The 11,859-nt window shown below is 42.2% G+C and overlaps 1 protein-coding gene across 1 annotated transcript in view; it reads left to right on the top strand.

Moving 5' to 3' along the window:
• CTTNBP2 (cortactin binding protein 2) overlaps positions 1-6,370 on the top strand; it is a 124,707-nt gene extending 118,337 nt beyond the window's left edge. The window contains 1 exon segment of the mRNA XM_015813551.1: positions 6,113-6,370. Coding sequence (XP_015669037.1) covers positions 6,113-6,370 — 258 coding nt within the window.
• The last annotated feature ends 5,489 nt before the right edge of the window (positions 6,371-11,859 follow it).

The following is an 11,859-nucleotide window of genomic DNA, read 5'->3' as shown; positions in this document are numbered from 1 at the left end:
TGATGTGAGCCATGACTTTCCGCTTATCCTTGTTTTCCACAAGGAAAGGGTTCAGAGCTTCACCAAAAAGATGGGTCCCCTGGTAGGGAGCGGATGCTAGGCGCCATTTGGCCTTGGCATCAGCCTGCCAGTGTTTGAGCCAGAGCATCCTCCTGGCTGAAACATTGGAAGCTAAGGCTCGTGAGGCAAAATTGGCCGACTGTAAAGTCGCGTCCGACGCGTACTCCGTAGCGGCCACCATTTTGCTCAAGTCCTGATGAGTCCGAACGTCCTCGGGAGGGACTCTGGCTTGTAGCTGCCGAAGCCAAAGGAGAGTGGTTCGGACAAAAAAGGACGCGCACGTGGCCGTTTTGATGGCCCATGCGGTCGACTGATGGGTCTTGCGAAAAGTTAGATCACATTTCCTGTCGTCCGCCTTAAGTGCCTCCGCCAAATCTCCGGAGACTGCCGTCTGGGACACCACAGGAGTCCAGGCCTCATCTACCTGAGGCACCTCCAAGGCCTCAGTGAGATCCTTGGAGGTGTGATATAGCTTCTTGTCCGACCCACTGATGGAGAGGGAAGCAGAAGGGGAAGACCACTGTTTCTTTATCCCCGTGAGGAATATGTGAGGACAGGGGACATGATGCTGAGTCGCCTCGGTCGCAAAAAATATGGGGTCCGGACCCGCCTCGGTGGTAGCCTGTGGCTGAGGGAACTGATCGGACCCTATATTGGCTGTGGCAGTAGCCTTGCGAAGTAAGGAGAGAAACAAGGCGTGATTAAAGAGTCCCCCTAAGGAGGGTTCTGGGGGAAGTACCTCATCCTCTGACCAGTCGAGTTCCGGCGGTTCCCCTCCCGTGTGGGATGAATAACCGCCGATTGAGGAACGGTCAGGTGACGGAGGCTCCTAAATCGGAAGGTCCTCTGTCGGGAGATTGGGAGGAAGCATGACTGGAGTAGAGGTCGCCTGTCCAGGCGTGTGACAAGACCGTGCCGCAAGTGCCCGGTCAACGACCTTGGACAGTAGAGCTTCCAGGCGGCCATCTGAAAATAAGTCCCCTAGATCTGGGGCCCTGAGCCCAGCCGCCGTAGGGGTGAATGTAGCTTCCGGAGCCGAGCTTGTGGTATAGGAAAGAGGCCCAGCACCCGCGTGGTGTACTGTCGGGGTAGCTGGGTCGGCTGCCAGGGACCACACTCCCGGAGCCGAAGTGGATGGACCCAAGGGGAGATCGAATTCTGGGGGCCACCACTTGATCCCTCTCATGCCTGGCCTGTTTTTGTGCCCTGGCAAATTCTTTTTCCAGAACTTGGTGCCTACGGCTGGCCTGCTTCTCCGCCACCTTTGATGTCTTCTTCAGAGTGGCCTTGGCCTTATTTTTGAGCTTGCCTGCTGCCTCCTGTCCGGAGGATTTGTGCCGGCCATGGGTGGATGACGGGGACGCGGTGCCCAGGAGCTGAGGCGCCGTGGAATCCTCCATCCTCTATTGAGCTATCTCAGGAAACCTGAGGGGGAGCTCTGGCAAGCAAGCGGATGACGGGAAGAATTGTTCAGAGCTAGTAACAAGTACTGCTCCCCTGACCACCCAACCTGACAAATCTCTCTGGGTTGGGTCACGGTCACTGGGAAAGACCGAAGGCACGTTTGGGGCCCGCAAAGGCTCTGCCCGGAGGCCTTAGGTGGCCAGTCAGGGTGCACCAGTATCCAATGAGGGCGTAAAGGCCTGAAAAAAGGCCTGGCACAGGCAATATGACCAAAATTGGTGTCCCGAATCAAGATGGTGGTCTAAGAATTTCACTGTATTTAATTTATGGAGATAATGTGGCCTAGCCACAACCCTGTACAGTGCTGAGGCCAACTAGGCCAACCGCATGGTGCTTCCAAAATGGCCACCGCGGCAAATTCTTCTAATGGTCCCTGGACTGTTAGACTGACTTCGGCCGCTGCAAATGGCCCCTAGGGACCAGGCTGAACCAGGGAAGGCGAGGCAACGATGTCTCCTTAACGTTGGGGAACTCGTCTTCCTCAGCCCAACAGAAGGTCCCCCGGTGCGACTTGTCTTGGTCGCCCAAAATGGCGGCCGCGACTTTCGCCAGTTGGAAAAGGCCCGGGGGAGCGAAATTTGACAAAGGCTAAGCTTGGTAGCCGAGGCCAGGGAAGAAAAGGTCCAGAAACGCTAAAGAAACGCCTCCCTTACTCGAGAAGAAAGCCTCCTATCCGAAATGGTAAATCGCGCCCAAAATGGCGGCCACGACTCGCGGCAGTTGAAAATAGCCCGGAGGAGCTAATTTTAGCAAATTGCGATCTTGGCAGCCAAAGCCAGGGAAGGCGATCTCCAGAAGGGCTGAGGAATTGCCTCCCCTGACAGGAAAAAGCCTTCTCTTCGAATTTGTAAAAGCGTGCCCAAAATGGCGGGCGCGACTTTCGGCAGTTAAAAAATGGCCCGGAGAAACTAATTATAACAAATTCTGAGCTTGGCAGCCAAAATCAGAGACGGAGATGTCCAAAAAAGCTGAGGAATTGCTTCCTCTGACAGGAAAAAGTCTCTTTGAAATTGGAAAGCGCGCCCAAAATGGCGGCCGCGGTTTTCGGCCGTTGCAAACGGCCCGGAGAAGCAAAGTACACCAGGGGTGAGGCTAGCAGCAGCACTGGCTCGCGCAGGGAAGGAAAGGAACGGGGGAATTGGCAAGGATCACCTTTCCCCCTACCTAGATCCCTGGAGAAAGAATAAAGCGATGGGGATTGTTATCCCCCCCACCCCTCCCTGAGAAAAGCCTCAAATCGGCCGATTTGAGGCCCCGCTGATCCCAGCAGACCATGGGAATTATTATAATGTTATAATTATACTAATTATTATATTATTATAAGTATAATAATTAAATTATTATTTAATTATTGGGGAATTAGCTTTGAGAATCCAACGATGGGTCTCTGACCTGCAAATTCTAATCTGATCCTGAGAGCCAAACCTTGAGACGTCTGCAAGAGCTTGAGACCAAGATAAGACTGGGTCTCACAGCAACAGGGGGCGTGTCAAAGTTTGGCTACTTGGTCTCAGGAGCAGGCAGACAGAGAAAACCCACCGGTGGATTCTCCATCTCCTGTACTGGAGAATTGCCTGCTGTCATATCTCCCACCACTGCTGCCTTAAACTGAAGAAAATAAAACACACACACAAAGAACATTCCACTGGGATAGACACAATACTCCAGTTACTGCTACTTAAGAAATATAATATTTCTGTTCATTTGGTGGGAAAGGGATGCTCCCAATGCAATATCTGAAAGGTTTTTTACCCAAACAATATCAGATTAATACAATTTTATGTTTAACTTACAGATGTAATGATCTCATGATAATGAGATGACAATTATATAATTTTGGGATACATTTAATTACTATTGCAGTAGTGCTTCTGCTTCTGTTACTGCGTCTACTGTAGATAAAAATAAGTTACAGTGGCTTACTTGTTTAAAAAGAAATACATATAAATAAAATGTGTTTGAATCTTGTCCAGAATTGTGCTCTGATGCAAAGAAATCTCAACAGCATTTAGCAGCTTTCAGCTTTTCCTTGTGAAGGTCATACATTTATTAGCAGGTTTCTCTCTCCAAATTAGAAAGCTGCAGGCAAGCTTTGAAAGAATCTGAAATATAGAAAGCAGATGGCTGAACATCTTCCATCTTGCTTCTCGAAACATATTCTCTACTTGCAAGATGGCAAAAGAGGGGAAGAAGAGACATCCTTTCAAAAATATAAATAGGAATGTTATTCTAATTTCTAAACTTCAAGATATGGTGGAAAAGAGAATCAGCATTATCAGAAATCAATCAGCAGAAATCCTATTTATTTCCTAATCATTTCTATATAGAACTAAGCAAAATGTATTGCAATTCTTTAAAGTATAGATTTAAAGAATTTATGCCTGATTTGATGGGAATTACAATTCCCATCAAATCATACAGCATGTTAAAATATAATATTGGCAAATATCTGTAGCTTGGGTGTAGGATAAGGGTGAAGGTTTGTTCTCCGAGCTTGTCGATTGGTTTCCAAACATTTTGTTACCAGGCTAGGTAACATCTTCAGTGGAGTTTAGGGGGTCTCAGTGTTCTTCTGTTTATAAGAGCTTCAGGTGGGGTTTGTCGAGTGAAGGTCTTGTGATGGGCAGGTTACATCAGGTCAGAATCTTTGGGAGGTGAACTTCAGGGAGGGGCTTGCATGGGTTGGTTGAGGGTTGGTGCTACCTCTGGTTGGCTGTGTGGTTGATTTGGATTATGAGGGGTTCGTAGGCTGGTTGCAGGTCAATCAACCACACAGCCAACCAGAGATAGCACCAATCCTCAACCAACCCACACAAGCCCGCCCACCCACCAGAGACTGTCCCAAAGTCACCCAGTTGGCTTTCTTGTCTAAGGCAGGACTTGAACTATCCTATTGGTTCCCCATTGTTAACTTCTTCACATTTTAGACAACAACAAACCCCAAATTCAAACCAAATCCTTAAATGGAAGTTAGAAACATTCTGATTTCTGGTTATGTTGGCTATAGAAAAAATATTTATCAACTGCAGGAACAGTTTGTTTTTCTTTTTCTTTTTTGGTTGGTGGACTTTTTCAAAACATCAGGATGCTCCATTAAATGATTCAACAAAATTGTATCCTAATCTGAAGGATATCTATGTGTATAGTTTTTAAGCAAAGAATTTTTTTACAGTTAAAAGATAAACACAAAAATATAGAAAAGAGTAAGAAAGGGCATTAAAAGCATTTTGAGAACAATAGAAAATGAAGCAAAAGGAAAAATTAGTTGAAGATGTGATTTCCAATCTTCTTTACAACAGTTACAGATTTATCTGATATCACTTTCCCCCTTCAAAATTATTTAACATACTTTGCTTCTCTCCATATACAGTCCTTTTTAATTTATAAATCCAGAAATCACCACTTCATTTTAATCCCTTTTCAGTTAAAATTCCACAAAGGGCTTTCAGTCTTTCATAAAAGTAGTTGTTTCCTCCCTAATCAAACAAGTCACTTTAGCCATTTCTGCAATTCTACCATCTTCACAGTCTATTCCTCCATTGTGGATATTTCTGTTTCCATCTTTGTACATACAACAACTTCCCTGTCATTGCACATATAAAACTAATCATACATAAGTCTTTTCTAATTGATTATCCATAAGTAAGAAAAAAAAGTGGTTTTCTCTGAATATTGGTTTTAAAATTCTGAATCATCATATAATATCCCTTTTTTTGCTTTTTTACAAGCCCACCATGCATGCTTTTCACATTAACAACAATTAAAAATACTTTTATACATCTTAGGTCAGTGTTTCTCAACCTTGGGCACTTTAAGACTTGTGGATTTCAACTCCCAGGGAATTAAAGTCCACCCACTTAAAATGGCCAAGATTGAGAAACACTATCTTAGATAATTCTTCTGGTGATATGTATACCAACACTACATTATTTTATAAAAGTTCTTTCTAGAGTTATAAGTCATTGTGAATTTCAATCCTTTTAACCACATTCTATCCAACTAACCATTTTAACCAAAAAATTTAATCCTTTTATCATGCACTGTTTAACTTGTACTTCTTCCATTTTGAATCTCAACAGAAGTATATACTTTTTAGCAATTACTTGTTTATCATTAATACCTAACTCTATTTCAAATTCCATTACATGTTGTTCTATACTTGCTAGCTTTTTATCTACTTTAAACCTCACTCTTAGTTCTGTGGTTCTCTTGATTTCATTTTAAGTTCTCCATTTTGCTGTGTTATTAATTCTAGATATATTAACCATTTTTCTTTGCCCACTGGCAAGTTCTAAGTACACTTGCTCATAGGTTCTGCTGTATACAATGGGATTAGCTTGCTTCCAAGTACATATTTTTGATGCATGCACCATGGAAGATCTTTAACGTCTGTCTTATAGGAGCTCTTACCATCCTTGGCTTGGTATCTATTGCCAAAGAAACCCCTCGCATTTCATTGATTCGGAACCTCAGTAAAAAAATGACAACTTTGTGTGAATTCAGGCTGCTCAATCACAGACTGATGTGCTTTCTTTGCTATTGTTTGGGCAAGTGATTGTGATGCTATAAAACATTATTCTGTTTGCAGGATGAGAATCTTGGGGTCTGTCCTCTCAGCAGCAGCAGCCAATCTGTGGAATGCAGCAACCATAAATCCAAAACGGAGTCTTTCAAGAGCGGCAGCAGTATTTCAAGAGTGAAATCTTTTCTTCCTGTGCCCAGAAATAAAGTCAACCAGTTTTCTCAGAACATTAAATGCAGCAGCAGCAATACAAGGCAAACAAAGGCAATCTGTAACTAGAAAGAAGAAATTCGGAACACGTACACACACAAAAAAAGCAAATAAAGATTCATTTCCTTTTCTGTCTTGGTTATCTTGGAAAACAAAATTCATCTAAAGGTGTAAATAATTTTTAACATGATTTTTTCAGTTCTAATATACCCATGGGACCACAGTTTTACTTTTATGTGAACAAGCTGTTTATAATGAAAATATTATCCTGTATTATACTGATTTATCTTTAGAAGTAAATGGTGATAGCTTCATAAATGCTTTTTTTAATCTGAAAATGCTTTTCTGTTTAGTTATCACCACAGAAAGTGTGTGTGGTTAAATAAAACTTTAAATAAATGTATTGGATCTGATCCAGAGATACCTGTATATAAAAGAACTAGTACTCTATGGAATGCTTCAGTGGAAATGGGGTATTTCCACTAAATACAGATGCAGATAACTGATTTGAAACAAAAGGCTGTCTATCAATATTCCATTGTTAGTGTAGCCAGTTGTCAATGTGAATCACTTTACATATTCTGAGATTAATATGCAGGTCTATATTGCTAGTTTGTATTGGATTTCCATGCAGTAGGGTCTGATGTAGATTTCTCTGCATGGAAAGCTAAGCAGTTTGGTCTGCTTCCCCCCCCCCCCTGTATATCATGAGAACCTGCAAAGTGTTTCTCATCAATAAAGTCTATTCTAGGTAACATCCCAGTTGCCTACAGAACAGGATCACTTCATTAGGACAATAAAGTTTTTATCTAGTTATATACTGAATTTCAGTGTTAAATTTCATACTTTGGGTTGCACAATTCTGTACAGTACTGGCTTAAAGTTAATATATATTTCAAGGCAAAAAAACCAGGTTCAGTTTTTGAAAAGTGAATGATGTGGCAATAATGGGAAGAACTGGGACTATGGTCCAGTTATTTTCAATGAGAAACTGCATTAAATATTCTGGTTACCTGTATTATTGGGTAGTTTCGTTTGTTTTTGTTATTTGGATTCTTTGTCCTTTTTCGTTAAAAGCAAGAATCCTACAGCCATTCTTAAGAGCAAACTCTGATTATGGATCCGATAATTAGTGGGAGGAGGGAGGAGCTAGAGAGAAATCTCCCTTAAACTCACCTCTAATTATATCATTCCCTATAATTATTATAGAAAGTTCCTCCTATTTTCTCAGTATTGATCTGCCAGGAATTTATGCTATTTTACCCAGAAAACTTTCTTCCTTATTAGCAATACAGCTACACACAATCGATAATCAAGACTGAAAGAAGCTGCAATAACTTGGGAAAGGAAGAATTTACCTCTTTCTTACATGCTGTCTGAATGACATTTCACCCTGGGGGAAACTGCTTCTGTCTCCTATATTGTGTTTTTTCCCCAGAGTGTAGCTTTTCAGTATTCATGGTGGACCCTCCTATTCCTTCTTCCTGGGATATCTTTATGAAAGACACAAATGCCTTAACAAAAAGGTTCTCAATTGCCTGAAAAATTGCTAGGTACTGATTGATAACATTCTAAAGCTATTCAACCCAATATCTTTGCAAGAGCATTTGTAAAAGTCAAGCAGTTAAGTTAAATAATCTGGAATTTCACCTGTCATGCCAATAAAACCTTTTGTACTACTGTTTCTGCAATACCTTTGTTTCTGTGTTATGTGTGTTTGTGTAGTCAGTTTTTTTCTGTCTCCGTGTGCTAAAGCTGGAATTTGACACAAACTTTAATTTTTGAATGCTTACTGCTTTCTTATTTTAAAGCAGAATGAAACAACCTTATACCTCACAGGCTGTAGGGAAAGGTTAGTTAGGGCTGAAAACTGATGAGTGAAGCTTGGACTAGTTTGGAAGGATGCTCAAGATAAAACCAGCCTTGACTTCCAATAAACACTGAGCTTTCCTCCTTCCACAAACACATATTTTTATGCACACTTGATAGTCAAATGCATTCCTGGGGACAATTGGCACATGGAGACAAAGGAGGATAATTCTATAATCCTTACATTAAGAAGATAGAAATATAGCAGAATTGCTACAATACTGAATGAATGAAATTGTTCTCCCACTAGTGCTGATCCATTGCTTTGGAGGAAATTCTTAAACAATTTTGTCAACTATATGGACTAGCTTCTGAAGAGCTTGAAGTGTCCCATAGGTATTATCCTGCTATACTTTTTAGACCTTGTTGTTCCAGAGTTATGCATTTAAAATAATTTCTAATAAAAAAGAGTTTATTTCCAAAAGCATTCATTAAATCAATATGATTTGGTTAAATGAGTTGGAAGTTGCTTTCATACTTTCTGTTAATTTTGAAGAATTAAGCCATTTAATAGAGTCTTTAAGCAAAAACAATCAGCATGAAATAATACCATTATGTGGGGAAAAATAAGATAGTAGATGAAATGAAATATTAGTTAAATGATTTATATTAATGACATCAAAATGGCTGGTGCCATATAGTCAAGATTTTAACAGTTTAGTCATGAGTACTAATACATCCACCTTTCATTTAAATTCCTGTGAAAAAGAAGCACATTTCTCAAATTCAATTTCGTCATTTTCTTAAGTTCATCATATCACTGATTAGAACTATCATGTCAATTTTTTGGGTAACTTCTGCTATTCTGTACTATTATTGACTTAGAGTGACTTAGCCATTAAATTACTGTTACTTGTCAACAGCCCCTATCAGCTTAAAAGTATTCAGGCTGTCACAATTCAAGACCATGCGCTATTAACATCTAGAAAGTTAACTAAATGCAGAAACATTCAATGTTGTCAGAAAGATGTCAAAAGTCTGAACCAAATTGCAGGTAAGGATGCTGTCATGAATCTCTGAAAATAAATTGGCAGTGTTGCAGTCATCACTAGAAAATAAGGAACCTGATATTCTTCAGGTAATTTAACATTTTCCACAATCCCAAGCAATTGGTCTTTGCATCCGGGAGTTATGGGAATGGTACAAACATTTGGAAGACATCAGCTGTTTACCCTGGATCACACTGAATGTAGTCTTGATATGGTCTTCATCCTAAGCTCAGTGTGTCAGAATCCCTCAAATGGATATGCTTACAGTTTATTGTTTGTCCCTATGTATTCATTTTTGGGGCCTGCCATTCTGTTGTAAGGGGGCTTATTTGTTGGGAAATGTAATTGCCTTGCTCTGCTTTGCCCTCCCTCTATGTGAAAGGAATGTGGTCTGAAAACGTCTTTCTTATCTCCAGACAAAGGAGCCTGGGACAGTTGGGAAACAAAACTGAGAGAGACCTTGAGAAGGACACTAAATCACTAGGTTCTCAAAACAACCTAGTATCTATGGATTGGCTGGATTTCAAATGGATGGTTGTACACTGGGGGGAGGAGACCTGAATGGTCATTTTGATGTAAGCTTTCACGTACAAAATCTTCAGACCTTGCTTTGCATTCCTGCTATCACTAACTCAATAAAAGTTCCTTTTGAAACAATGCCTGTTTCAAGAGTTCTGCTTCCTTGGGAGATCTAGTTATATAAAGTTAACTTTATATAAGTTAAGTCCTTATATAAAGCAAGGTCTGCAGTAGTGGCCAACACGGAGAGGCATCTGCCCTACCATGGGGGCATGCACATGGAGGGGCATGCACATATGTCTTTGGAAAGTGACAAAGGAGGAAGCTGGGACTGTGGATTGGAGTGAGTAGGCCACCCAGGCATGCCCCGAAGAAGGCACCTCCGAATGATTGGAAGATGTGGCTGCCCTAGAAGACTCATGAAACTGAGATGGTCATTCAGCGTCGGGAAGAAAGAGGACTGGGAAGGAAGAACCCAAAGGGTAACCTTCACCTGGGGAGGCGGAAAAAAAGTTCAGAAAAAAAGATGGAGCTGTCTTCTGATGAATAAAAGATAGACATACAGTCGGACCTAATAGTGGGAATCCTGAAGCAAGTCATACAATACATGGTGGAAGCTTTCAAGGACCTAAAGGGTAAATCTCTAGGGTGCCCAGAAAAGAAAGAAGAACTGACTGAAGAAGTCCAGGGCAGAGGAGAAGAGGTGACTACCAAGACGGCAGGGGGAACGATAGGGTCAACAGAGACAGTAGCAGCTACTCCAGCTATGCAGCAGCGAGCAATCCCTCCGAGACCCCGGACCCTACAGGTGCCCAGAGAAGGAACCTCCCGGGAAGAGCCAAAACTGATTCTGCTGGGGGTGAAGTTTGATGGAGATCCCCATCAGCTGAAATTCTTCCTGGCTCATGTTCTCACATACATGCAAGTGTATGGGAGAACACTGCCCAATGATGCAGCAAAGATTAGAGTCATCACCCTAGCCTTGGAAGGGTCTGCGGCCAGATGAATGGTCACCCTACACAACTGCAGTGCCCCCAAATGCTGGCATTTTAACCGGTTCATGACAGCATTGAGGCGCTGGTTCGAAGATCACCTGGCAGACTGGAAAGCTCAGGACCGCATAAAAATGGTGAAACTTGGGCGGGGACCGGTGGCCGAATATATGGAGGAATTCCATGACTTGGCATGCCACCTCCACTGGCCAGAAGATATCCTGGTAAGCTGTTTTCAAGATGGGTTGAATGATGACCTATACAATGCCTGTGTAGCCTGCGGAGCACCTGCACGCTTATATGGCTGGTGCATCCTAGCTGAAGAAGTAGAAATTGACCAAACCCAAACCAGTACCATTTCGGGAAACCCAGGAAATGAATCCAACATGAAAGAAGGGGAGACACCAGTAAAACCTTCCACTTACTTAAAAGACAGTTTTGGTTGCCTTCCTTAAAAAAGGACATTGAAAATTATGTGGCTAGTTGCCATACCTGCATAGTGGCTAAACAAAGGCAAGGGAAATGCTGGGGTTCCTCCAGCCAGTAGCGAGCCTTTCAACACCCTGGAGAGAGATTTCCATGGACCTTATTGTGGAGCTCCCGGAAAGTGCGGGAAACATTGTCATTTGGGTCATTACTGATTTGTTCTCCAAACAGGCCCATTTTATTCCATGTCAGAAGATCCCGACTGCAAAAATTTTGGCTAAATTGTTTGTGGAGCATATCTATTGGCTACATGGGGACCCACAATGCATTATATCAGATAGGGGTGTCCAATTCACTTCTAAGTTCTGGAAAGCATTTCTGAATCTTCTGGGTTCAGAACAAGGGCTGTCATCTAGTCATCATCCTCAAATGAATGGGGGGACAGAACAAACTCTGTTCTAGAACAATACCTTAGATGTTTTATTAATTATCAACAGAATAACTGGACTGATTTGTTACCATTTGCTGAAGTGGCCTATAACAATGCAGGGCACTCCAGCACCGGTTTCACTCCCTTCCAGGTTTCCTCCCTATGCCTGAATTGCCTGCTAATGAACCTCATTCCTTCCCTCAAGGAGTGGGTACATCAGTTGCAGAACATTTGGCCTGTGGTTAAGAAAGCTCTGGATGAAACCAGGGCAGCATATAAGGCCCAGGCAGATAAAAAACGGATGCAGCCTAAACCCTTTCACATAGGGGATAGGGTCTACCTATCCATTAGGTTTCTACAGTCGTTGCAACCATCCAA

Source organism: Protobothrops mucrosquamatus, unplaced genomic scaffold, assembly GCF_001527695.2.
Source record: "Protobothrops mucrosquamatus isolate PMUCROS unplaced genomic scaffold, P.Mucros_1.0 scaffold167, whole genome shotgun sequence".
NCBI lineage: Eukaryota > Metazoa > Chordata > Lepidosauria > Squamata > Viperidae > Protobothrops > Protobothrops mucrosquamatus.
This window is presented reverse-complemented; position numbering and strand designations above follow the sequence as displayed.